General features: G+C 40.4%; 1 protein-coding gene across 3 annotated transcripts in view; it reads right to left on the bottom strand.

Moving 5' to 3' along the window:
• CSMD3 (CUB and Sushi multiple domains 3) overlaps positions 1 to 25,136 on the bottom strand; it is a 1,226,382-nt gene that overhangs the window by 882,529 nt on the left and 318,717 nt on the right. For all 3 annotated transcript variants that reach the window (XM_038390468.2, XM_038390469.2, XM_038390471.2), the window contains exon 5: positions 5,515 to 5,722. In XM_038390468.2, coding sequence (XP_038246396.1) covers positions 5,515 to 5,722 — 208 coding nt within the window. The remainder of the gene's footprint in view (positions 1 to 5,514; positions 5,723 to 25,136) is intronic.

The following is a 25,136-nucleotide window of genomic DNA, read 5'->3' as shown; positions in this document are numbered from 1 at the left end:
GCGTCCAGCTTTTTGTAGAACCAGCAGCTCACGGGTGCAGCACTGGAGTTGTGGTTTGCCTCCTGTGCCTTGTGGCAGGCATTCCGCAGCTCCTTCACTTTGACCCTGCACTGCAGTGTGTCCCGGTCATGACCCTCGTCATGCATTGTGAAATCTGTCCATAGGTATCATAATTCCTACAGCTGGAGTGCAGCTGGGACTGGACAGCCTCCTCTCTCCAAATGTTGATGAGGTCCAGCAGCTCAGCATTGCTCCAAGTCGGGGATCATCTGGTGCGTGGAGGAGGCATGGTCACCTGGAAAGATGTGCTGAGACCACTGCATGCATCACCAGGCAAACAGGAAGGGGACTTTAAGGGCTAGAGCTCACAGTTGGTCACCTGAGGGCAGGGCAGTAGAGTTCAAACCAATGACCAGAGAGGCAAGAACAGGAATTATAGGACACCTCCCAGAGGCCAATTACAGCACTGTAATCCACCCGGGTGTCTACACTGGCACCACCGCACTATAGTCCCAGTGCAGAAAACTACATGCCTCTCATCAGGGTGTTTTTTTTTTTACAGCACTACAATTGCGCAGTTTCTGCACACTAAGTGGCTTGGCGGTGTGTACACCTTGGGAGTTACACCACAGAAAGCTGCTTTACTGCTCAGAAACTTGCCAGTGTAGACAAGACCTAAGAGCCAGCACAGCATAAGTTTACAATATAAGAAAGTGCTGCTTGTTAGGTACATGTTCTAGTACCTTTCAGAATCTGAGCCCATACCACTTCAATTAGTTTCCCCCTCTCAGTCAAAAACTGTCTCACCTTTCTCCAGTGATCTGTGAAAGCAGCATTCACAGTCCATTTTCTAATCTCTAGAATTTCCTCCTTTATTCTGGTCTCATCTTCATCACCACTGAGTCTTTGTCACACCTAGGTTACCTTCCAAGACTGATCCCCCACCTTAAATTCATACAGTCTTTTCACTGGTCACATCTGATCATATGCTTAGACTTGCATCACACGTGTCCCTTTAGTTTCAAATGCCTTATGACACCCTGCAGCAGTGGACATTGTCTTGCTGGCTATTTGTGGCTTATCAGTTGAATTCACAGTTAGCATTCAATTAGATTCTTCGGCCAGTTACTAGCACTCTCCAGCAGGGTTTTGCCACAATATATTATTTTACAGCCCTAGCCATATTTATGTATCTTAGGTTTTTAATATAGCATCTATCAGCATCGTATAAGTACTTTTGTGCCATTTCTTAAAGAGGTAATCATTTTTTCTTCATCAAGCAATGTCAATCTTACCTTAATGTTTTAAAATATACCCCCAACCATCATAGGTTGTAAGCTATTGATGGCTCTTAGTTGGGTATTTAATCTCCTTTTAAAACTGTTTTACTCTATAATCATTATTTTCTTGATAATTCCTTTATCTGATGCTTAAAAGTAGATTTTAAAACGTTCTGGAAGAACTAGTGTCAAATTGACACTAATGCCCCAGAATATCTCAGAATTCCTTGTTAAAAAAGCAATTGTGTGTTACTTTTTAATTCTCAGTGAAGCAAATTGTGAAAATGTTAAGATCTACAGTTTCCAGCTCTACTTCTAGACTTATCATCTTCATTTTCTCAGTTTGTCAAACAGTTACTATGTTTTTGTCTATTGTAATTTGTACTTTGAAAGCCCTATTGCCAATCTACATGCTATCAAAACTTCACACTAAAGTCGACCAACATTTTTCTTCATGCAGACTCCTGTAGCTTTCCCAGATATGTACATTCCAGGCAGCTCTGTGTGCTGGCTGTGCAGTAGTTCAACCTATTTAGAGAAAAGGCACAAAGCAAAAAATTGCCCAGCTCCATGGACATGAATGACAACCTATTGTGGTAATTTATATGTATGGGGTAACTAGCAATGAACAAAAACTCAAGATAAATATGCTCCTCTTCTAAGTGTCTCCTCAAAACTATTTCTACCATGATAACGGAATTGTGAGTTTCAAAGTAAGTATGACTAGGCAGGAAGGCATCAGGGATTAAAAAAAAACACCCTCAAATCTGCAAACTGCGCATGCATGCAGCTACTATACACATAATGACCTGTGGCCTTCCTCCCGTACTGTTTTGTTATACTAGTTTACCACAACTTTTCTTAATTTAACAGTAAACTCTTTGAGACATGGCTCTTACTGTGTTAGTACATTGGGATAATCCTAATTGGGACCTCTGAGCGCTACTTCAATAGAACTAAAATAAAATAATAATAATAATGTTACAAATGGTATAAAAGGGGCCTCAGAAGAGCTTAACTGGATTGCAGACTTTTTGCCTGGCAGCTTGTGTTGTATAGAGGCAGGCAGCCCCACAGCAATATCATACAATTATCCAAGCAACCCAAGAAAACTGGAGATCATTGTTGACAAAAAAGTGAAATGGACACATAGTGCAAATCAAGAAATGATCCAATGACAGATTATGGCAAAACCGGAAGAGAGAGAGGCTGGAGGAAATGAATGGTTCATCACTGGAAGGAGCTACAGAGAATGAAGAGACTAAGACTTCATAGGATCTGGCAATTGTAACAGATTCAACAGTGAAGAGAAACAGGCTGGATATAGTAGTTGTAGAAATGAAGGTAAACAAGATAATGTTAATTGATATTGCCATACCAGCTATCAGAAACATAAAAAACAAAAATGAAAAAGCCACATATCACCAAGAGGAGAAGATAGCAAAATCTGAAGAACTCTCCCATGAGGTGAATTCAATTATGGAAAACTAGAACAAAGATGATCCCATTGATTGCTGAAGCACTTGCAGCAATCCCTCAAGGTATGAATGAGCAGCTCAAAGAACATGTTAGAAGTGCACAACATCATGGTCTGCAACCTCCAGAAGCATTGTTCCCTCTAAGCTGTGCGCGTGTGTGCGCGCACACACAGATCCTAAACCCTGCGCACATGGCAAAACACCGTGTGCACAAATATTTGCACAGAAGCACAATAATTTGCACAGAAATTTTTTGCACACATGGCCTGTCAAAAATTAGAGGGCACATTGTCCAGAAGACAGCACTCTTAGGACTAAAGGAATTTTAAGTAAAGTCAATGGAGAATGACTGCATGTGAGCACCTAACATGCAGGAATTCTGCAGAAAGGTTAACAAAACTTTCAACTACCCAAACCAGCAGGATTTACAGGTGACTCATAGGGATAAATTTTAGACAGTAGCTTTCCCTTTTTTATGCTTGTATGTTATGAGGACTATTTGATAAAAAAATCCCCAAGATGTTCTGAGGGGTAATAATAAATAAATAAAACCAATAGTAGTAGTAATAATAATAATAGTAATAATAATAATAATAATAATAATCTACTTAGGGCATATATGATATCATTCCCAAAGGCCAAATTCTTCTACTTGGCAGCCTGGAGAGAAGCCAAATGGGGAAGGTAAAGACAACTGATGTATCCCCAATGTATGCACCTGACAGAGAAAATCCCTGCTGCATTAAGGAACCACTTCTGAAGCAGCAGAGTCAGGAGTCTCATGCAGCTGCAAAGGCACTTTGAGGCTGGATATTAGTAGTTTAAAAATAATGCTTTTCATTCCTGTTTGATAAGGCCGCTCCGCCACAGAGCACAAGAGGCACCTTGTCAATGTCTTGGCGCCTTTTAAATTTTCTCCTGTTGAGGGAACAGCGGAAGCGATCCAAAAAAAAGGCACCACCTGCTGCGGCGCTTTTGCTCACCCGCCGGCGCTCCAGGTCTTCAGCGGCGGGACCTTCACTTGCTCCGGGTCTTCAGTGTTACCTCGGCAGCGGGAACTTCAGTGCCACCAAAGGCACCCAGAGCAAGTGAGGGCCGGCTGCTGGCGCGCCGCTGGATGAGTAAAAGCGCCGTAGTGGGAGGCACCATTTTTTTTTGGATCGCTCCCCATGTTCCCTCCACCTGGCTATGCAGCTGCTTAGGACTCCCCTGCAACTCCCTTTTGAGCAGGGAGTTGAGAAATGCTGGTCTCCCCATGAAATCTGTATGGTTTCAGGTAAAAGCACACAAGACCAGATTTCACGATCTGTGATGTGCTTTTCGTGGCCGTGAATTTGGTAGGGCCCTATATATTTGCTTACTGTACAAGCAAAAATAATTTAAATACCTTCAAAGGTTGGGACTAATTATAATAAGACTAAGATCTTTGACTGAATTTTAAAATTGAAACTGTATTATTGCCCACATGAATAAGAACATTTGAATTTTTAATACAATTTAGTTGCTCCTTTTGGAGTGCAAATGGTTTGAAGAGGAATAGTTTCTACTCTGACTATATTTTAACTAGATCAGTTGTTTTCCTTTACTTAACAAATTCTTTTCAAAATTACATTTTTTCAGGTTGCTGATAGTTATTCATAAGTTTTTCAAAGTTTAACTTATGCATAAGAGAGAGATAATCCAGTCTGCTGACCTTTATTGAAAGCAGTGGCTAGATATATTTTCTCATACAAAGAACAATATTATGATAATTCAGTAATAGAATATTTGAATCTAAAGCTTAGTTACTATGGTCAGAGGAACTATAGAAAAACTTTAGGCAGAAAAATATATTTAAAAATTCAGCTTCCATGTTTCACCATAAACTGTAAACTTCTTTATTATTAAAACCTGCTTCGAAAAATTCTTAAATCGGAAGTATTAAATAAGGCATGGATGTTCAAAATGGTGTGGATTTCACGAGTCTTTCATTTCACAGAAAAAATGATAAGCCTCCTGTGCCCCCAACAATTTTGAAATATCCTGTGTACACATTTTCAGGATGACATGTTTCGATTTTTCATTTTGAAATGACTTTTTGTTTTCAATTTTTGATTTTGGATTACCTTAAATATTAATGTGCAACAAAACTGAAAAGGGTGAAATTGAGTAAGAACTTTTTGATTTTGTTGAAATGAAATATTTCAATTGACTGAATTTTTTTCTCCTCCAATATTCTTTAAAGGGTTTCATTCCTTAATCAGAATGAAGATAAAATGTTGAAATCTCAAGATCCTCGTTAAAACAGATTTTCCAACCCCCCACAAAGGTCATAAGAACAGAAGAATGGCCATACTGGGTCAGACCAAAGGTCCATCCAGCCCAGTATCCTGTCTACTGACAGTGGCCAATGCGAGGTGCCCCAGAGGGACCAAACCTAACAGGTAATGATCAAGTGATCTCTCATTATGTAGTGAGACAGTGTATCCTGATTTACTGCATGGAGACACCCTGTGAGATAATCAATGGCACTGTACTTTAATTTGCATGCAACAAAGATTAAATTTACCCAACAACATAATCAGGTGGATGAGTCTACCACAGTTTTTAATTTTGATGTTGTGTCTTTAGAAGTTGGTTTACATTTCTAATCAGTGAATCAATTTACACGTCTAAGTAATAACCCCCTTTACTTTAGTGAGGCTATAGGTTGCAGGACCATCCCTACATATTCTCTCCCACCTTTACAGGATTCAAAATAGCAACAGTTTACTCACCATATTGTTGGTGGTTCAGAACCTTCTATTTCCAAGTAATCATATTTTTCTTCCATTTGAAAATCAGTAAATATGAGTGAAATTGTATCACCAGGCTCTGCCACAATGGTCCATGTACAATCTGCATTATTATGATACTCATTAGGAAAATTGGGACTGGAGATCATGCCATTGGATCCTCTCATTGTTCCTCCACATGCATCTTCAGCTGTTTAAAAAACAAAATCACAACATTTTCAGTAAGAAAAAAAATTATGAAGTGTTATTCAATCTTTCCTCAAAAACCAATGCTAAGAAACTGCCACATTTAAAATAAACCTGAATTTGCTCCTAGAAAAAGTTTGCATTGTTTTATGGGTTTATTATACATCATACATCATAAAGATGCAATGTAAAGGTTCTGTTAACTGCTATTGAAATAGTCACGGTGTTTAGTTTGTTTTGAAAATTAAATTGGTAATATATTAATATTATTTTACCAAAAACTTTTAGAATCCTCTTTTGTGTGACTTTGATGAAAATAGTTCCCATTCATTGTTATGAAGAATGATATGAAAAACATCAAATTAATATTGTGGTTCTCTCTTCTGCTTCAATCAAAACTGCTTTTGGATCAAGCACCTTACATATCTACTTAGCATTTAGAGTTTGGTCCATATATAATGCAGCATTTATCGATGAAGGAAGTTATGTTGAAAAATAAGTTTTTGTTTACAGGGGCATGAGTACCCTAGCCACCCCTTGCTAATTGGATCATAATCATTTCATTTTGGTAGCTAATAGTTAGTATCTTATATATGGAAGCATAAACTTTCTTCCATTGCCTTTTCACTGAAAAACTAGTCACTGCATATCACTTCTCAGAACAATGCTGCTCATACATAGTGCCTTGAATGTCATCATCCGACATCTTTGTGTTCATGATCTTTACAGCAGAGCCATTTTAATGGAGAGCAATTTTTTGATAGATCATAGATTTCAAGTATCTCTACACATATGCTTCTTTTCCTGGATATATATTGTATTCCATCATTTACCCATGACCATCTTCTGGATTATGCAACATGATCACATTGGTGAAGATTTACTTATACAAACTGTCAATGAAGTCAATGGGACTGTTCCTGTGAGGAAGTGCTCTTCATGTGAGGGTTCACAGCAATTGGTGCAGTATGGTTTGAAGCATGCCTTATCCATACTGTTGTCAAAAGTATTTTTGTGAGCTAATAAAATACGTTGAGATTGTAATGTTACCACTTTCAAAAATGGAAATATCTTTTGATGGAGAAATGTCACATTTTATCACAGTAATTCAAACTTTATAATCCAAATGTGTGAGACATACTAGCAAAGGAATCCCTGACTATGGTCAGTTACAATAACGAAAGCTGAGTTGGTGCCTGAATAATAGTCAGCACTGCTGACAGATGAATGCCAAGGTGAAGACACATTTATTTTTGAAACAGTATAACATCATTAGTGCAAAAGCTTTTAAGACTTTTAAAACACCTGCTCAGACTCACTCCTGTCGGGGAGAAAATCCCAAATGGCTGCCATGATCCCATCAATTATGGCAGTTTTAGAAGTTTTAAAAGCTTAATTTTGTTCTTTAAAAGTTCTGCTAAACTGTTTCTATGATCAAAAAGAAGTTTTAATGGTAAAATATAATTTAGGAGTCAATCTGGCAAGGTGCCCAGAACTCTCAATACCCATTCAAGTCAATGGAAATAGAAGATGCTCATTGCTTCACAAAATCAGGCACTTCCTCATTGCAGGAATCCAATAGCAGGTGAGGTTGGGGAAACTTTGTCCCATGGGATTGTGTAGTGAAGCAGAAATTAGTAAAATTCATAAATGTTTTGGTTTAACAGAAGCTAAAATGATTATTAAAATATTAATACAAGTAAGAGAACAAGGAATTTACCAATTGTGTCTCTACAACAGGGTTTGATTAGTATGCAGTAAATAAGGCCTGGGGCCAGACCTTGAACAATGAGGATAAAACAAAACATTGAATAGCTGCTAATTAACTTAGCACTCCAACCTGAGCACCAAATGAGGGAGGGGTGCTATGGGAAAAATAGTATGTGGTCATGTAATTAAAGACTATCATAGTGCATATGGAGAAGGGGGGCAAAAGCAGTCTTAATTCAGGCATTTCTTAATTGTTGAGTGCTTCACTTGCCAACACAAATAATGTTCTTTTAGCAATTCATAATATGTGGGTGACTGGGGGCAACTTGATCTTTGCACATAATTCTCCCTTGAAACCATAAAATTCAGATAGCATAATTTCTTAGCTATCAGTCATAAAACAAAATAAACCACAGTCAACAAAAGTAAAATAAGTTGACATCCTGGCAGTGTGGGACAAATCCAGCAATGGTACATGAGGCAGAAAGGAAGAGAGAGGAAAGATGATCAGTTGGCAAGGACACTAGCCTGGACTGTGGGAGGCCGAGCTTTAGTTCCCTGCTCTGCCACAGATTTCCTGTATAATCCAGGCCAAGTCATTTAATGGATTGTGCCTCAGTTTCCCCCTCTGTAAAATGGACAACTGTACTCTAAGTTGCTAAGGTAACAAAAATACAACTCAGTCTGTTACAAATATATGATTGATTATAAAAGTCATGGAAGTTAAGACACAAATATTCTATTAGTCCAAACAAAAAGGTCGGTATTAAGATCATGATTGGCAAACAAGAGGAGACCGAACCAGAAATTAATTCATCAATATTGGTGGGTCTGAAATTAGGACTAATTGGTGGACAAAATAATGAGGGATTACCCCCTGGTGTCTGAGCTTTGGGGTCCTGCTCTCCCTCCCTCTCTACTGTGTCATTTTCCTTCTCTTTCTTACCTCTTTCTCTTTGCCTTCTGCAAACCTGCTAAGACTGTATCTTTTGGAACTTTGCTATTAACCTGTGATCAGAAAGGCAGCTAAAAGGAATGTCTGAAACAGCCTGATGCTTGTACAAGTCTGTCAGGCTGGCAGGACTGTGCACTGTGCTCGTTTCTCCAGCAATGAGGTTGCAAGTGAGAGTCAACATCAGAGACAAAAGTTTCATTTTCTATCTTTGCTGCTCTTGTTTGTTCCAGTTTGTATGTGTTTGTCTTAAAGGCAGCAGAATCTAACTTTAACAAAGAAAGCAGCTCCAGTCCACCTCAACTGTTTGCCCCAAAAAGGCGGTTATTACCATCTTCAATACCATCTAAAAGGCTGTTTAAACAGGGATAGGGTTCTTTGTGAAAGCTCTCTACATGTGAAGGGAAAGGAAACAAGGTATTCTTAAAATGAAAGCCTTACTTACTACTTTACATTTAAAATGCTTTTACTGTTTTCCTTCTTTTCTGTATCTTTAGTAAGAGGTGATTTTAATAGTGATTGTTGCTTTGGGACGCAGGAGTCTCCATTCAAAACATTGAACCATGTTTATTTGTACAGGGTTGTACACCTTTGAGTCACTAGGCCCATTTATTCAATCAAAAAAACCCCCAAAACTGCAAGTGGAATTAAAGAGCATTTAAAAATCCCACTCTACATGAAGAAACAAAAGAAACAAAAACACAGACTTGTTTGATTTAAAAACTTGAGAAATGTGATGCAAAAGTCATAGATGGAAAAATGTTCAGAATGCCAAGATGCCATTTTTGCAGATATACTTTTGTGATATTAACCATATGTCAAAAGGCTAACTTTTCTAAGTGACATATAAGGTGGAACTTGGCTTCAACAGGTTTTTTGAGTGTATTTAGAATTCAAATGAAGATGTATTTGAATATGTGTGAGGCTTGTAAGATAGAGGAACTACCGGGTACATTACATCTGCATCACCACAGCATCTGAATGAACCAACGTTATCAAAATACTAGTGGAGATGTTTTCTTTCTGCTGGGCATTGCTAGGTTACCATTTTGGTATATCTGTTTTTTTCTGGCTAAATCACAGGAATAAACTGTCAACTCATGTTTAGTGAAAATTATTATCTGAAACTCTTAAACTGTGTTTTCCAATTCCTCTAACTGGTGACAAACTTCACTCCCTGCCCAGAATTTCTACTTTTGTTTACTTTATATATATTTTTTTAATTTCACAGTTCAGGGTATTCCCAAAGATCCAGCAAGAGCACCCAGTTTTAGGCATCCAGTTCCTCAGCCATCACCTCTCTTGGATGGAGACCTGCATCTTTCTCCCTCCTGGCTGGGTTTTTCCCATGCTGCACAGTTCCCTGGCTACACTGAGAGTTCCCTAGCATGACAGACTACCTAAGCATGCCTTCCTTTGCTTTCTCCTCAGAGACAGTAATTAGTGTAATCACCACACAGCCCTTTCTAAGCAAGTACATTTATTCTTAAGGTGAAAACGTATTAAACATTTCTATGGAGAAAACATATTAAAAACAATAAAAGAACCTATTTGGAAGCTAGTAAGCTTACCAGAAATCACCCCCAGCTCGACCAATGGCTATGACAGATGCTCAGCTCTTCAAACTCCACCAAAGGTTCTTCAGAACAATCTGTGAGTCACTGCTTGACATAGTTTGGGCCTTTGATTTTGAGACACCTTGGGAACAGATGATCAGCCCCTCTCCTCAGGGGGTAGCTTCAGAGGGCTGAGTTTTGCATAACTGGCAGTGGGACAGGGGAAATTTGCATTCACCTGCTCCTCGATATTTCCCAGGAAATCCACTTCACACATGTTGTCTCAAAAGCTATTCTTGCCTGCCATGTTGTTCAACATAGTCCTTTGGACATCCTGGCCCACAATAATACATAATCTTTGCATTTAATACAGTAGACTCCAAAGATACTTAAACTTAATTCAACAGTATCTCCCTAAGATATTACAGGAGATTGCCATATCTGACACAGCCCAGAACTGCACTTTTATTTACTTTATTTTTTTCTAAATGTATTTCTCTGCTCTAGTTTCCCTTTTTTCTTTATTATTCAGTTTAGTTCTTTGCTTTAACAAATAGGTGTCATTGATAATCACGCCAATACTACATAAACAGGTCTTATAAAGTACTTCTCATCTGAAGTTCACTAAGGACTTTACAAAGGAAGGTACATATTAATAAGATAGGAAATACTAGGTAGATACATGCTCATGCACACACATTCAGGGTATTTCCAATAAGCTCTATTTCTAGTTTTAGAGTAGCAGCCGTGTTAGTCTGTATTCGCAAAAAGAAAAGGAGTACTTGTGGCACCTTAGAGACTAACAAATTTATTAGAGCATAAGCTTTCGTGAGCTACAGCTCACTTCATCGGATGCATTTGGTGGAAAAAACAGACTGGCTAAATTCAGTGCCTTGCATAATCACAGGTTTCAGAGTAGCAGCCGTGTTAGTCTGTATTCGCAAAAAGAAAAGGAGTACTTGTGGCACCTTAGAGACTAACAAATTTATTAGAGCATAAGCTTTCGTGAGCTAGAGCTCACTTCATCGGATGCATTTTCCACCAAATGCATCCGATGAAGTGAGCTGTAGCTCACGAAAGCTTATGCTCTAATAAATTTGTTAGTCTCTAAGGTGCCACAAGTACTCCTTTTCTTATTTCTAGTTTGACACACACAAGGGCAAACTCTGCAGTGCACTGCAGCTACTTTATGCTGTATAAACCATCTCTGTAGATGACATAAGAGGATCATCCTAATGTAAGAGGAAATAACAGAGAATTGGCATAATGGCTCCCTAGGTAACACCCCTCTGCTGTTAGCATAGGACGCCAGGCTGGGGCTTCCACACACACCAGCCCATCCCGGGCTGTTGCACTGAGCTTCAAAGCCATTGTCAGCTGGTACAACTCAAAGCATCGGTCAGGCTTCTCTAATTTATAATGAGGGATGAGACTTGGAAACAGCTAGCCCATAATTGGCCACCTGTGCACCACCAACCCCCTGAGGCATACTGTGCGCTCCTAGGCTACAGCCAATGAATTACGTCGCACAGTACAATGGAAATTACAATATACAAAAATAAGTAAAACCACTGTATCTAGGTATTTTTAAAAGAAACTTTAGAAATCCAACACATACATACAGTGCACACCTCTTTCCCTCCAAAAGAAACTAAAGTATTTTTATTTCTGTGAGAGGTGCTGTCAATCTGCACTTTAAGTGCCAAAATATCTGTTGGACAACAAAACAGAATAGAATAAAACAATTAAACAGATCAAAATCAAACTTGTCCCTGTACAATGTGATGCTCTTTTCCCTGCAGCCTTATATTTAGCATAAATTAATATATAAACTAACAACTTATGCATATAACATACATTTGTGTAATATGAAAGACAATTTTAAGTATTTTCAGATGTTTTTAAATGAAAGCTATTTTGTTTTCCTTTTAGGTTATAGTTCATGATTATTTGATTAAATTAAATAGAATGGAGATGGGATATGATTATGTAGATTACACTTTTTGATATTTTTCCAAGACTATTACCCTTTAGCTGTAATCCAGGTTCTGACAGTAAAAGTGTTTTGCTATAAAATTCTATCCATGTTATCTAAATAAAATTTGCAACCAGCAATCACATTTAAAATTGGAAGTCAAGGGTAAAGAAAATGAGATCATAGAATCATAGAATATCAGGGTTGGAAGGGACCTAAGGAAGGAGATTCCACCATCTCCCTAGATAACCATTCCAATGCTTCACCAGCCTTCTAGTAAAAAAGTTATTCCTAACATCCAACCTAAACCTCCCCCACTGCAACTTGGGACCATTACTCCTTGTTCTGTCATCTAATACCACTGAGAACAGTCTAGATTCATCCTCTTTGGAACCCCCCTTTCAGGTGGTTGAAAGCAGCTATCAAATCCCCCCTCATTCTTCTCTTTTGCAGACTAAACAATCCCAGTTCCCTCAGCCTCTCCTCATAAGTGATGTACTCCAGTCCCCTAATAATTTTTGTTGCCCTCCTCTGGACTCTTTCCAATTTTTCCACATCCTTCTTGTAGTGTGGGGCCCAAAACTGGACACAGTCCTCCAGATAAGACCTCACCAATGTTGAATAGAGAGGAATGATCATGTCCATTGATCTGCTGGCAATGCTCCTATTTATACAGCCCAAAATACCATTAGCCTTCTTGGCAACAAGGGCACACTGTTAACTCAAATCCAGCTTCTTGTCCACTGTAACCCGTAGGTCCTTTTCTGCAGAACTGCTGCCTAGCCATTCGGTCTCTGGTCTGTAGCAGTGCATGAGTTCTTCCTTCCTAAGTGCAGGACTCTGCACTTGTCCTTGTTGAACCTCATCAGATTTATTTTGGCCCAATCTTCTAATTTGTCTAGGTTCATCTGTATCCTATCCCTACCCTCCAGCGTATCTACCACTCCTCGCAGTTTAGTGTCATCTGCAAACTTGCTGAGGGTGCAGTCCACACCATCCTCCAGATCAATAATGAAGATATTGAACAAAACCCGGCCCCAGGACCGACCTTTGGGTCACTCCACTTGATACCGGCTGCCAACTAGACATGGAGCCATTGATCACTACCCGTTGAGCCCGATGATCTAGCCAGCTTTCTATCCACCTTATAGTCCATTCATCCAGCCCATACTTCTTTAACCTGCTAACAAGAATAATGTGGGAGACTGTATCAAAAGCATTGCTAAAGTCAAGGAATAACACATCCACTGCTTTTCCCTCATCCACAGAGCCAGTTATAGAAGGCAATTAGATTAGTCAGACATGACTTGCCCTTGGTGAATCCATGCTGAGTGTTCCTGATCACTTTCCTCTCCTCTAAGTGCTTCAAAATTGATTCCTTGAGGACCTGCTTCATGATTTTTCCATGAGATGAGGTGGACTGGCCTGTAGTTCCAAAGAGACTCCTTCTTCCCTTTTTTAAAGATGGGCACTACATTAGCCTTTTTCCAGTCATCCAGGACCTCCCCTCATAGCCATGAGTTTTCAAAGATAATGACCAATGGCTCTGCAATCATATCCACCAACTCCTTTAGCACTCTTGGATGCAGTGCATCTGGCCCCATGGACTTGTGCTCATCCAGCTTTTCTAAATAGTCCCGAACCACTTCTTTCTCCACAGAGGGCTGGTCACTTCCTCTCCATACTGTGCTGCCCAGTGCAGTAGTCTGGGGGCTGACCTTGTTCGTGAAGACAGAGGCAAAAAATCATTGAATATGTTAGCTTTTTCCACATCCTCTGTCACTAGGTTGCCTCCCTAATTCAGTACAGGGCCCACACTTTCCTTGACTTTCTTCTTGTTGCTAACATACCTGAAGAAACCCTTCTTGTTACTCTTAACATCTCTTGCTAGTTGCAACTCCAAGTGTGATTTGGCCTTCCTGATTTCACTCCTGCATGCCTGAGCAATATTTTTATACTCCTCCCTGGTCATTTGTCCAATCTTCCACTTCTTGTAAGCTTCTTTTTTGTGTTTAAGATCAGCAAGGATTTCACAGTTTAGCCAAGCTGGTCGGAGATTATCACCTCCAAGGAGTAACTTCCTTATGTGATAGACCCAGGCCAGTTGGGTACTGCAGAGTAGTAGAAGGCAGATATATTGGCCACTGGATAAACAGTTTTCTGTTCCCTGAGTGACCAAAGCAGGGACTGCGCTAGAGCAATTAGGAACCTGCTAGAACCAGTTAAGACAGGCAAGCTACTTAAGACACTTGGAGCCAATTAATAACATACTAGAATCAATTATGGCAGGCAGACTAATCAGGACACCTGATTTAAAAAGAACCTTCTATCAGTTAGTGGATGGCATGCAAGGAGCAGGGAATGAGAAGGTGTGCTGCTGGAGGACTGAGAAATACAACTGTGATCAGGTTTCAGGAGGAAGTTCCTGCTGTGAGGATAAAGAAGATGCTGGAGGGAGGCCTTGGGGAAGGAGCCCAGGGAGTTGTAGCTGTCACACAGCTGTTACAGGAGACACCGTAGACAGCTGCAATCCACAGGGCCCTGGGCTGGAACCCAGAGTAGACTAGGGTGACCAGACATCCCAATAAAATCGGGACTGTCCTGATTTTTAGTTCTTTGTCCCGCGTCTCAACCGATACACGCCATTTGTCTCGATATTGCAGCTTTGGCTGCTCCGGCCACTTTTTTTTTTTTTTTTTTTGCTTCCCCCATGTGTCCCGATATTTAGTCCGTTTCATCTGTCACCTTGGTAGAGGGTGGGCCCAGGTTCCTCCCCATTTTATATAAGAGGAGTTGACCTGAACTGTGGGTCCCACCAGAGGAGAAGGTCTCTGGCCTGTCCCCCAATCCACTAGGTGGGCCAGCAGAGACTGTGAGGATTGTTCTCCTCCTTTTCCCCATGCTGGCCAGTGATGAGGTTAGCTGAGTGAACGGCAGATTTGAGCCACTGGCAAAAGTGGCCAAACTGAGGGCTGCCGTGAATCTCTGAGGTGAGCAAATCCACCAATAAGTATAGGATCCACCAAGGCAGAGGAGGAACTTTGACACATTTGACATATGAAAGTAAACATCATTGTCTGTCTGTTACAGAGCCACCATGCACACAGATCTAGCTAAGGTTATCCCAGCAATTCTATTGTAAATATGTTTTTTTTTCAGAATTCTGTAATTTAGCTCTAAAAACCACTCTTGGATAGAGATAAGCCTAGAGGATCTCCACATTGGTATGCTTTTTTAAAAAAAAAATAATAGCTGCACTCTTTTTTTAAATGACAGAAAATACTTTAAAAATGTGCTTCTCACTTTGTTCTTGTGAAACTCAGAATTGCTTGACTGGAGCACTGCGTTTGGGAAAGCAGTTACGGCCCAATTACTTTCCCTCATCCCCATCGGGCAAAAAAAAAAATCTCTGTGTACCTTCAGATTTCAGCTGGTCTTTGTACAAAACCAGGGCAGCGACAGTTACACAATAGTCTGCTTTTTGGATTTTTTACAGGTCTCCATTTGCAGGTTTGCCTCTGGGCAGCTTTCTGAGATTTGCAATTCTGCCAAACTTGGTCAGTGTTTACCCACTACACATGTTCATATGCGCACCCCCATTTCATGATTTTATACCTTCTATATACTTTTTCCAGGAAATGCAACTCAGAATGATTTTTTTTTCTTAATTGTTTAGATTAATATTCTGGCAGCAAAGAAAGTAAACTGGTTGAAGCTGAAACCGCCACACATTATGAGAGATGTAGGTTTGTTATATATAAAAATGGCCTCCGTTCTTATGATCTAATAATGACAATTGCAACACAAATTATATATAAAAGTACTCAGGAAATAGAGTGGATTAAAATGTACGTAACAATTTGTAATAGTGATTGCAGTTTGATCTGTTTGAAGCCTATTTGCATGGAATTACAATGTATCTGTGGGTTCAGTTGACTTGCACTTCATTTACTATTCACTTGGAGATTAGCTTTATATTTAAAAAAAAAACCTCCAAGTGAAGCCAAAGAGTGAACTCAGATCCCTGAGTGAGGGTACCAGCCAGCAAACTCTAGTTTTCCCCTGGATCTTCGACAAACAGTTAAATGGTCGACTATTTGATCCTGTGTTTTAGGTGACCTGGCTGCACGGCCCACTTCCCTATCCATCCTCTGAAAGTTTTTCTTGGGAACTGGCTACCTCTTTAACCCCCATTCAGTAGCAGCAAGACCTGGAAATGATCCTCTAGCTCTTCTGTTGCTCACACTGTGCCTAATAAACCTCAGAATTCTGCTCTTAAATGTCTCCTATTATGGAATATTTTCTTTTATCATGAAAGCATTCTGGAGTTCATCACAGCAAATAATAAGGTAAATGCATTAGAGAGGCTGGAAATAATGCCTCAGTCATGATGTTGAATTTTGGGGAGACAACTCGAATCTTCTGAAAAAATGTTTCCAGGAATAGCGATGGTAGATGGCCTACAAGCAATACCAATCCTAGACTCTCAAAGACTCCAGGTGGGAACAGTGGGCCAGCTGGACTCTTCCTGAGGAATAAGGACTGAGCGGGCCATACCCAAAGGATCAGGAGGAGACAGAAGTAGAGTGTGATCTGTGCAATGTCAGAAGACACCCAAAATGTAAAAGAGCACAACAGCCTATATATGTCATCAAAAAATTCTTTTGAATGATGCAAAGAGAGGGTCTCAAGGTGTTTTAGGGAGGGAGAGTGGGAGGGAGGCTGGATTTAGTCCTCAGAGTTTTGGTGAATTTCAGTTAAAAGTACTGAATTATATTAAAACTATGGCTAGTCAAAATTTTTCGCAATAGAAAAATGGGTTATTAAATGAAAATTGTCTTAAGAACTGGATGCCCCAAAACCACCTTTCCCTCTCCAGCCTACATTCTGACCACTTCTAATCAAAACCAAAAAGAGCCTGTGGGCTTTCAATATAGCCACAAAAAATGTTTGGACACTATCAAAATGAAATTGTTCAGAAATTTTTTTTCACAGGAAATTTTGACTTTTCATTCAATTTTGGAATTTATTTACTTATTTTATAAACACTTGTTTGAACTGCCCATGGAACAGATTCTGATTTCTAAGCAGCTCTAGTAACTTTTCTTTCTGATCAGAATTTCCCTATCATTTATGGGTACAGAAATAAAATCATTAATATAATTAGGGCCCTACCAAATTCACAGCCATGAAAAACACGCCATGGACCGTGAAATCTGGTCTCCCTCCATGAAATCTGGTCTTTTCTGTGCTTTTACCCTATCCTATAAAGATTTCAAGGGGGAGACCAGTGTTTCTCAAATTGGGGATCAAAGGTTATTTTAGAGTGGTCACGGTACTGCCACCCTTACTTCTATGCTGCCTTCAGAACTGAATGACCGAAGAGCGGCGGCTGTTGGCCAGGGGCCCATAGCTGAAGGCAGCACCATGCCAGCAGCAGCACAGAAGTAAGGGTGGAAACACCATACCATGCCATCCTTACTTCTCTGCTGCTGGTGGTGGTGCCTCTAGGCTCCCAGCCAGCAGCCACTGCTCTCCAGCTGCCAAGCTCTTTATAGTAATATTATGATGATAGGATTATGGCATAACTAGGATATATTTCATGGAAGATACGTCATGTAAGATATCATTGAAAAGGTTATGATTCACTGAATATGAGTATCCTATTGGTATGCATGTATCATTTTGGTATCTTAATTTAGTACTATTGTCTATGCATCTATTACAACTGGGGAACACCCACTAGGCAGAATACAATCAGTCTAGATGGCTGGCTGGAAGGGCCATTAAGGAGAACAATAGGTTTTAGAGGAAGCTAATCTCCCACCAGGGAGCTTCCTGAGGACTCTACAAATAGCCTTCAAGTCATGGCTGCTATGACTCTACAGGAGCATGTGACCAGATCAACTAGTACTGGACTCCATCTTGGAATACCAGTGTTTTTCTACAGAAAGGTGTGAGACCCAAGCTTGGAGACTTCTAGCCTGTGAAAGGAATACCTGGGCTTTTAATCTTCAAGCAAGTGCAGCTTGCCCTTTGAGAATCTCTGCAACAGTTTAAATCATCGTTTATGGTGAGAATTTTCTAGTCAGATCCAATCTTTTTAGTATATTAAGCTTAGATTCCATTTTTGTTTATTTGCGAGGTAATCTGCTTTGATCTGTTTGCTATCCCTTATAATCACTTAAATCTATCTTTTGTAGTTAATAAACTTGTTTTTGCTTTATCACAAACCAGTGTGTGAAAGTTATAACTTGGGGTTAAAACCGGTTGTATATTTCCTCTCCACACTAAGGGAGGGGGAACGGATTGTAATTTCTATGGCCCCAGCTTCAGCCCCTTTTACCCCTGTCCATGTCTCCCCCTCCCGGAGCTGTGGCCCCACTCCCACTCCTAGCATGGGGGGGGCGGGAGTCGTAGACAGGAGTAAGGCACAAAGTAAAAAGTTTGGAGACCACTGATTTAGCCTAACTGGACAGCAGACAATCAGTGACAGATGCACTGAACTCCGCTCCCACTTGAAGTGGCTAGTCACCTTGTGATTCCCCAAGTACCTAGCCCAGTATCTCGTCAAAGAATGAAATTATGTTGGTTTGTCATGATTTGTGTTTGAGAAATTCATGATGGCTATTACTTATCACCTTATTTTCCTCTAGGTGCTTGCAAATTTATTGTTTAATCATTTAGTTCATTATCTTTCTGGTTATCATAGTTAGGCAGATTGGTCAATAATTCCCAGGGTCCTCTTTGTTCCACTTTTTAAAGATAGGTATTATGTTTTCCCTTCTCCAGTCCTCTGTGATATCACCTGTCCTCCATGTGTTATTCAAGATGATGACTAATGGTTCTGAGATTGCTTCAGCTAGTTCCTTACGTACCCTAGGGTGAATTTCACCAGAGCCTGTTGAATACATCTAACTTATCTAAATATTCTTGAACCTGTTCTTTCCTTAGTCTGGCTTGTTTTTCTTCCCCTTTGTTACTACAGTTAAATTTGTTAAGAGCTGTAGCCGTTGCTGCAGACAATTAATTATTTTTTTTAACACAAATAAAGAACACTGATAAACAATGTTGAAACCTTCACTTCAGTTTGCTTTGAATAAAGTGCCATTCCTCATAAAAACATTGTTTCATTTTAAAGATCTTCAGCAGGAAATATTAATTATTTGGGAGAAGTTTGTGTGGGAAAGAAAAGTTTTACAGCTAGCCAGAAGATGCATATGAAAATAATTTTTAGATCTATTTTTACTATCCTTCTTTGAATTGGGGTGATTTATGAGAGTTCTATTGTGATGGAAAGTATTGATGCGCTTTCAGATAAGGGTTTATAGGTAGGGAAGAAAGATACTGCTGTGAGCCAATGTATGCTAAAGAAGAAGAAGATGTTTTGTTATATTGCCATAATTTAAAGGTTGTTTTTTTAAACAAAACTTTCATACTGAAGGGGTATGCCATTTGAGGAGATAAAACAGAGACAAAAAAGCAACTGAAAACATGAAATTTGTTCTTCCGTCAAGTTTTTATTTAATTCTGGAGGAAAATAAGGCTGTTTAGGTGGGATTTATGGATGGAAATGAATCAGTGCAAAGAGGAAGGAAAATCACTGAAAATGGCCCATATCAGAATAAATCAATATCAAAGAGTGTTAGAATATGTTTCTGAATGACACTCTGGTTGATATCTATTTTCATACTTGGAATGGCAGACACCTGTTATTTCTAGTCTCTGAAACAACTGCAAATGCACCAGAGCAAGACTATTCAATTTGCCATTCATGGGTCATGAAATTACCATTAAAAATGGTGATGACTTGTGTTCCTGCTGCTTTCTGCCCTCTATCTAATGGAAAAATTGTGCTAGTTCTAGAATGGAGTCCAGAGAAAGGACAGAGAAAAACATATCCCTGTTTTTCATTCTCTCTCATTCGCACACCATGGTTAACCCTGTCATTTTTTTAGACCCCAAGTGCATGCTGGCTTTTGGAGTCCTGCACTATCCATTTTAGCCACTGATTAGCTTGGGGCGTGATTGTATTTTAGCTGGCATTGGTGCATCATCAGTGATCTTTAGCTGTGGACATTCATGCAGACAGTACCAATGGCTGCCGTAAATGGGATACTGAAATTTCACTCAGGATAAATCACCTGTTCTAAAGGCTCAAGAAAGAATTTTCTTCACTGCCATGGACTTTGTGTAGCCTAGGTTAGTGCTTGACAATTGGTGGCAGCATCTTACTCCCGCTATGCCCAATGTGTGGGAGTTGAAATTGATAAGTGTCAATAACTATGCACAGTCCAAGCCACAGAGACTGAGGCACTGAGGACTCAGACTGCCTCTGGCTCATTTTACATAAATCACCAAAGCCAGCACTTATTACCAACCTACACTAGATTCAAAATGGTGATCATTATGTATTCTCTGAGCCCTGTGATAATTGATCATTCACAGGAATACAGAACTTAAATAAAAGTAAACTTTTAGGAATTGAAATAAAAATACAAATGTTCACAAAAACAACATTCTAAAATTTACAGTTATGTAGGCTCAGGTTTATAATACACCAAAAAACAACACACATTCTATAATAGAAACATGCTTAGCAGAAAGCATGATTCCTGCTGCTCATCTATTGTCTCTAATCCCATATCAAATGTTACTGCAAAAGAAACTCCACTTTTATCTCCATATCAAATGGCTCATGATAACAAAATGATTTCAAGATTTTTCACCTACTTGTATTTCTGTAGTAACTTAACTATGCAGGAAGATTAAAATTCAGCCCCCCACCCCCAAAAATTTCTGATTACTGCTTCCCATCCAAAAAAGCAGGACTTGACAGCTTCACTAGAAACTCTCAGCCAAATTACAGTGATTGCTCAGGTTTCAGAGTAGCAGCTGTGTTAGTCTGTATTCGCAAAAAGAAAAGGAGTACTTCTCAGCTCTTTTTCTCTTCTCCCAAAAAGTTATCAGACTAGAGTCTGCTTATGTTTGAAAAAGTTCACAGTCACATTCAAAATGGACACTTCAGGACTTGAAAAGAAAAGATTCTTATAAGACAAACAAAAGTTTCAGTATCTACTTAGGCAGATTATAACCAGTTATTTCAAACATTTTCTATATAATAATTAAAACAATATTAAAGAACCTTTGGTAGTTCTCTTCTCACCAAGCATCTGTTCTCTAGCAGCATTTTTTGTTGTTGCTGCTTCATTATAATAACAATAGAATGCTGTATTCAACCTGGTACCTGAAGTGTGTTTTGTTAGATGGAATTGGCTCCTGAGAGAGCAGCAAAATGGTTGTTCACCCATAAAAAAAACAACAAAAACAAAACCTCAAAAAACACCCAAAAAATAAAATACAACAGCTGGTAGGCTATAATAGAAATATTGATTAACCCATACAATGCTAGAACTTAAATTTGAATTCAAGTTGTGTTCGTAGATTAAGTGAGTTTGGAAGGTTCAGAGACACACTGTATTGGAATACAGAGATGACCATCTTTATCCTTCTGTGGGAATTGCTGAATCAGTGCTGGCATTCTCGTACAATCACCTCCCAGCTAGAAAAATAGCAACATGCCCAGAAATCATTCTTTTCTCTCTGTATAGAGTATGTGAAATTTATATTCTTTCCGAAAATAGTTAGGTTTCAGAGTAGCAGCCGCGTTAGTCTGTATTCGCAAAAAGAAAAGGAGTACTTGTGGCACCTTAGAAACTAAAAAAATTTATTAGAGCATAAGCTTTTGTGAGCTACAGCTCACTTCATCGGATACATTTGGTGGAAAATACAGAGGGGAGATTGATATACACACACAGAGAACATGAAACAGTGGGTTTCTCATAAACACTGTAAGGAGAGTGATCACTTAAGATAAGCCATCACCAGCAGCGGGGGGGGGGAAAGGAGGAAAACCTTTCATGGTGACAAGCAAGGTAGGCTATTTCCAGCAGTTAACAAGAATATCTGAGGAACAGGGGGGGTGGGGTGGGGGGAGAAATAACATGGGGAAATAGTTTTATTTTGTGTAATGACTCATCCGTTCCCAGTCTCTATTCAAGCCTAAGTTAATTGTATCCAGTTTGCAAATTAATTCCAATTCAGCAGTCTCTCGTTGGAGTCTGGTTTTGATGCTTTTTTTGTTGAAGGTAGCCACTCTTAGGTTTGTAATCGAGTGACCAGAGAGATTGAAGTGTTCTCCAACTGGTTTTTGAATGTTATAATTCTTGACGTCTGATTTGTGCCCATTTATTCTTTTATGTAGAGACTGTCCAGTTTGACCAATGTACATGGCAGAGGGGCATTGCTGGCACATGATGGCATATATAACATTGGTAGATGCGCAGGTGAATGAGCCTCTGATAGTGTGGCTGATGTGATTAGGCCCTATGATGGTGTCCCCTGAATAGATATGTGGACAGAGTTGGCAACAGGCTTTGTTGCAAGGATAGGTTCCTGGGTTAGTGGTTCTGTTGTGTGGTGTGTGGTTGCTGGTGAGTATTTGCTTCAGATTGGGGGGCTGTCTGTAAGCAAGGACTGGCGTGTCACCCCAGATCTGTGAGAGTGATGGGTCGTCCTTCAGGATAGGTTGTAGATCCTTGATGATGCATTGGAGAGGTTTTAGTTGGGGGCTTAAGGTGATGGCTAGTGGCGTTCTGTTATTTTCTTTGTTGGGCCTGTCCTGTAGTAGGTGACTTCTGGGTACTCTTCTGCTCTGTGAATCTGTTTCTTCACTTCAGCAGATGGGCATTGTAGTTGTAGATAGAGCATGATAGAGATCTTGTAGGTGTTTGTCTCTGTCTGAGGGGTTGGAGCAAATGCAGTTATATCCTAGAGCTTGGCTGTAGACAATGGATCGTGTGGTATGATCTGGATGAAAGCTAGAGGTATGTAGGTAGGAATAGAGGTCAGTAGGTTTCCGATATAGGGTGGTGTTTATATGACCATCGCATATTAGCACCGTAGTGTCCAGAAAGTGGATCTCTTGTGTGGACTGGTCCAGGCTGAGGTTGATGGTGGGACGGAAATTGTTGAAATCATGGTGGAATTCCTCAAGGGCTTCTTTTCCATGGGTCCAGATGATGAAGATGTCATCAATGTAGCGCAAGTAGAGTAGGGGCATTAGGAGACAAGAGATGAGGAAGCGTTGTTCTAAGTCAGCCATGCAAATGTTGGCATACTGTGGGGCCATGCGGGTACCCATCGCAGTGCCGCTGATTTGAAGGTATACATTGTCCCCAAATGTGAAATAGTTATGGGCGAGGACAAAGTCACAAAGTTCAGCCACCAGGTTAGCCGTGACATTATCGGGGATACTGTTCCTGATGGCTTGTAGTCCATCTTTGTGTGGAATGTTGGTGTAGAGGGCTTCTACATCCATAGTGGCTAGGATGGTGTTTTTAGGAAGACCACCAATGGACTGTAGTTTCCTCAGGAAGTCAGTGGTGTCTCGAAGATAGCTGGGAGTGCTGGTAACGTAGGGCCTGATGAGGGAGTCTACATAGCCAGACAATCCTGCTGTCAGGGTGCCAATACCTGAGATGATGGGGCGTCCAGGATTTCCAGGTTTATGGATCTTGGGTAGCAGATAGAATACCCAGGTTGGAGTTCTAGGGGTGTGTCTGTGCAGAATTGTTCTTGTGCTTTTTCAGGGAGTTTCTTGAGCAAATGCTGTAGTTTCTTTTGGTAACTCTCAGTGGGATCAGAGGGTAATGGCCTGTAGAAAGTGGTGTTGGAGAGCTGCCTAGTAGCCTCTCCTTCATACTCTGACCTATTCATGATGACGACAGCACCTCCTTTGTCAGCCTTTTTGATTATGATGTCAGAGTTGTTTCTGAGGCTGTGGATGGCATTGTGTTCTGCATGGCTGAGGTTATGGGGCAAGCGATGCTGCTTTTCCACAATTTCAGCTCGTGCACGTCGGTGGAAGCACTCTATGTATAAGTCCAGGCTGCTGTTTCGACCTTCAGGAGGAGTCCACCCAGAATCCTTCTTTTTGTAGTGATGGTAGGAGGTCTCTGTGGGTTAATATGTTGGTCAGAGGTGTGTTGGAAATATTCCTTGAGTTGGAGACGTCGAAAATAGGATTCTAGGTCACCACAGAACTGTATCATGTTCGTGGGGGTGGAGGGACAAAAGGAGAGGCCCCGAGATAGGACAGATTCTTCTGCTGGGCTAAGAGTATAGTTGGATAGATTAACAATATTGCTGGGTGGGTTATGGGAACCACTGTGGTGGCCCCTTGTGGCATGTAGTTTAGCTAGCTTAGTGTCCTAAGCTAAGCAAAGTGTGTGTGGGGCCACAACAGTGGTTCCCGTAACCCACCCAGCAATATTGAAGGTCAAAACAGCAGCCTGGACTTCTACATAGAGTGCTTCCGCCGACGTGCACGAGCTGAAATTGTGGAAAAGCAGTATCACTTGCCCCATAACCTCAGCCATGCAGAACATAATGCCATCCACAGCCTCAGAAACAATTCTGACATCATAATCAAAAAGACTGACAAAGGAGGTGCTGTCGTCATCATGAATAGGTCAGAGTATGAACAAGAGGCTACTAGGCAGCTCTCCAACACCACTTCCTACAAGCCATTACCCTCTCATCCCACTGAGAGTTACCAAAAGAAATTACAGCATTTGCTCAAGAAACTCCCTGAAAAAGGACAAGAACAAATCCGCACGGACTCACCCCTAGAACCTCGACCTGGGGTATTCTATCTGCTACCCAAGATCCATAAACCTGGAAATCCTGGATGCCCCATCATCTCAGGCATTGGCACCCTGGCAGCAGGATTGTCTGGCTATGTAGACTCCCTCCTCAGGCCCTATGTTACCAGCACTCCCAGCTATCTTTGAGACACCACTGACTTCCTGAGGAAACTACAGTCCATTGGTGGTCTTCCTAAAAACACCATCCTAGCCACTATGGATGTAGAAGCCCTCTACACCAACATTCCACACAAAGATGGACTACAAGCCATCAGGAACAGTATCCCCGATAATGTCACAGCTAACCAGGTGGCTGAACTTTGTGACTTTGTCCTCACCCATAACTATTTCACATTTGGGGACAATGTATACTTTCAAATCAGCAGCACTGCGATGGGTACCCGCATGGCCCCACAGTGTGCCAACATTTTTATGGCTGACTTAGAACAACGCTTCCTCAGCTCTCGTCTCCTAATGCCCCTACTCTACTTGCGCTACATTGATGACATCTTCATCAT

The sequence above is a fragment of the Dermochelys coriacea genome, chromosome 2 (genome assembly GCF_009764565.3).
Source record: "Dermochelys coriacea isolate rDerCor1 chromosome 2, rDerCor1.pri.v4, whole genome shotgun sequence".
NCBI classification, from domain to species: domain Eukaryota; kingdom Metazoa; phylum Chordata; order Testudines; family Dermochelyidae; genus Dermochelys; species Dermochelys coriacea.
Note: the sequence above shows the minus strand (reverse complement) of the source record. Positions and strands in the feature narration are given on the sequence as shown.